The 2,982-nt window shown below is 40.7% G+C and overlaps 1 protein-coding gene across 1 annotated transcript; it reads left to right on the top strand.

The window, feature by feature from the left end:
* The first annotated feature begins 1,794 nt into the window (after window positions 1-1,794).
* LOC107704455 (coiled-coil domain-containing glutamate-rich protein 1) lies at window positions 1,795-2,976 on the top strand. Its single transcript, XM_016507383.1, has one exon. It carries the CDS (start codon window positions 2,240-2,242, stop codon window positions 2,873-2,875), a length of 636 nt encoding a protein of 211 aa, XP_016362869.1. The 5' UTR covers window positions 1,795-2,239; the 3' UTR covers window positions 2,876-2,976.
* The last annotated feature ends 6 nt before the right edge of the window (window positions 2,977-2,982 follow it).

Here is a 2,982-nt window from a genome sequence, read left to right as displayed (position 1 = left end):
ATTCTATAGTTGCTGTGGTAATATAACAACTATAGTAATATAAACAAATTACTTCACCGAATACTGTATAAGTTTAATACAGTAATACTGTATAAGTAATACGTTTTCTACAACTATAGGGTATATTATACTACAATACACTACAGTTTACTGCCGTAAAAACTAAAATATACTACAGTATTTATTACAGTTTATCAGTTCTCTATAGTTAATACTACAGTATGCTGTAGCATTCATTAAAGTGTTGTAAATACTATAATATACAGTATAATACACTTTACTATAGTATGGTTCAAACACACTGTAGTATTTACTATAAATTACTATAGTATTTTTTTTCATGTGGGAGGTATGGCCTTTTTCATGTCTTATTTTATGTGTATTTGATTTTATCAGACGATGACTAAATTATAAATCAGGATTTTTGTGCAAATTAACATCTTGAAAGGGAGAGCTGGGTAGTCTTAAAGGTCCGCATTTCAGTATTTCATATTCATCCCGTTGTTTGACAACAGAAACAGTAAAATATATAAATGAAAACAGTTTTATTGAGAATTTGGCTGCATTAAAATACAGTATGAGCACAGAGAGGCAAACAAATGTAAAAGCCAATACGACGCAATGACATCATGTATATTCTAATTAGCGCATGACGTCATCTAGCGACATTTAGCGACTTTTCAAGCTGGCTTTAGCTACTTTCCGTTGAAAGAAGTTGGCAACACTGATCTGGCTCAGCGCCAGCCAGCGAAAGCAGATTTGAATTTAGCAGCTGATGATATGATGCACTGAGCGTTCTAATCACTCTGGTGTGATTGTATTAAATATAGAAAATATTAATCGGCTATTTTTTATCTTTTGGAAGCTGCATTCAGAATCCACTTGGCTCAAAAATCCGAGGGCGCACGAGCCCCCTCACTTTGAATGGGCATGACGCCTCTGCTTCCAGCACAACAAGTGTGTTTATAGGTGCCGTTATGTAATAAGCAGTGTTGGGGGTAACGCATTACAAGTAACGCGAGCGTAATTAGTTACTTTTTTATGGAGTAACGCAATATTATAATGCATTACTTTTAAAAGTAACTTTCCCCAACACTGGTAATAAGTAAGCATTTTTATTGTTTGTGTCTCTGCTAAAATAGTAATGGTTCAGGCGATTAAATCATTCGACTTTAAACTTGATTAGACAAATGCCACATCAACGGAAAATCTTAGTAATATCATGGATAAATAATCAGAAACTGAGTTTGTGTACATTTGTAGTGCATTTCATATCTTAATAAGGAAAACGAGAGTGCGTCTTCGTATAAAGCCTAAAACAGAACTGAGAAATAAACAAATCGACTAAGAGAATAATAACCGTTCACAGAACAGCCATTGGTTTGTTGTTCTCACATCTTTCACATACAGCACGTATACACGCTCTTTGTCGTGGCGATGTTTTTCAGCTGATCTAAAGGCAGTTGTGCTTTCTTGTCCATATATGATAGAGACGCGGATTATGACTGAAAACACTGATCCTGGAACAGCAGCTGCGAAGACGAGAAGGAACAAACCATTCTGTTCCCGGAGGGGTCGAGTTTTCGGGGATACGAAAAAACGGCGTTGTCGCTGCTCTTCAGGTAAAAGGAGATTTTTTGTTTTAAAGTATAAAAAATATAAATCTTAATTAGTATATATATGATGTTGTTAGATAAAACTGAAGTCGTATTTTAAATACTTTACCTCAAGAAAGAACGAAACGCCCCCATCCTTTCGAAGCGGGTTGACGCGCCCCAACAGTATAAATAGCCCACTAGACGCGGATTTCTGTAGATGTCAACTGCCACTTCCAGGTCAACGCTAGTCAGGGACGGAGAGAAAACGTAGTTTGTTGGCACTTATCCAAAGTAACACAAACTACAAACATATTTTTCCACTCCTTAGACATTTAGACAACGAGTCTGCTTTTAATCTGAAGCAAAAAAAAAAGACACTGGTTACTCGGAAAAACTGAGGAGGGGTGTGACTGGTCTCAGATCAGAGACATACGCGCGTCAAGCTGCCTATACAGAGGGCACTGCGCCAGGCTATGTGCCATTTAAAGCCAGTGACAAAGAAAAAATCGGAAAAGATTGTAAAAAGGTAGACGGACGAGGGGGTGAATCGTGTAGAGAGGCACGAGTTACCAAAACCCCTAAACGAGGAGAAGAAACAGCCTTTGTTGCCCTCCAGATTATGTGAGAGCGCACTACAGCTGATGCTAGACGCTGAGAAAATGTGCGGAAGGGGCATGATGTGCCAATGGGAGGTCTACAGCAACAGACCCGCCAGCAAGGAGATGGAAAAACCCAAGAGCGAGTCGAGGAGAACCAACGGCGGCGCTAAACAGAAGTGGCACAAATGGGGAAGGAGGCCAGGAAGAAGAGCGCACTATCCAGAAATGCGCAGAAATCGCGCAAGACTGTCTCGGTGGTCTGGCACTCTGGTCTCATTGCGTCCTGCCAACGTTCAAGGCAACCGAGCGCCTGGCATGAGGGCACCCAGGAACACCAACCAGTTCCTCATGCATGAAAAATACCAGATGATGCACATGCGGTCGGACTCTGTTGGCACCGACAGCGGGTCCGACTGCGAAATGGACTTCGCGGATATGGACTCATACCTGGGCGTGCTAGAGAACGCTAGAGGCGCACTGTTGGACAGTCCAGATCTGCCTTCAGCACCCACATTTTATGCTCGACAGATGAACCAATGCCAGCCGTTTTCCTTCTTCAGCTTCGATCAAGAGGAAAGCATGCAGTATTTCCCTTCGGAAGACGACGTGATGCAAAGCGAAGACTTCATGCAAAGGGACTTCAAAGAATTCTGTGACACTGTGGCACCATGTATTTAGGCACCTGCCACAGGTAACATGTTTACATCACTGCGGAGTTTTTCTGAACTGTTTTTCACAACTACATATGTTGATTGCAATGTGAGACATTTCTTTGTTTATATGTT

Source organism: Sinocyclocheilus anshuiensis, unplaced genomic scaffold (assembly GCF_001515605.1).
Source record: "Sinocyclocheilus anshuiensis isolate Anshui unplaced genomic scaffold, SAMN03320099.WGS_v1.1 scaffold1546, whole genome shotgun sequence".
NCBI lineage: Eukaryota > Metazoa > Chordata > Actinopteri > Cypriniformes > Cyprinidae > Sinocyclocheilus > Sinocyclocheilus anshuiensis.
This window is presented reverse-complemented; position numbering and strand designations above follow the sequence as displayed.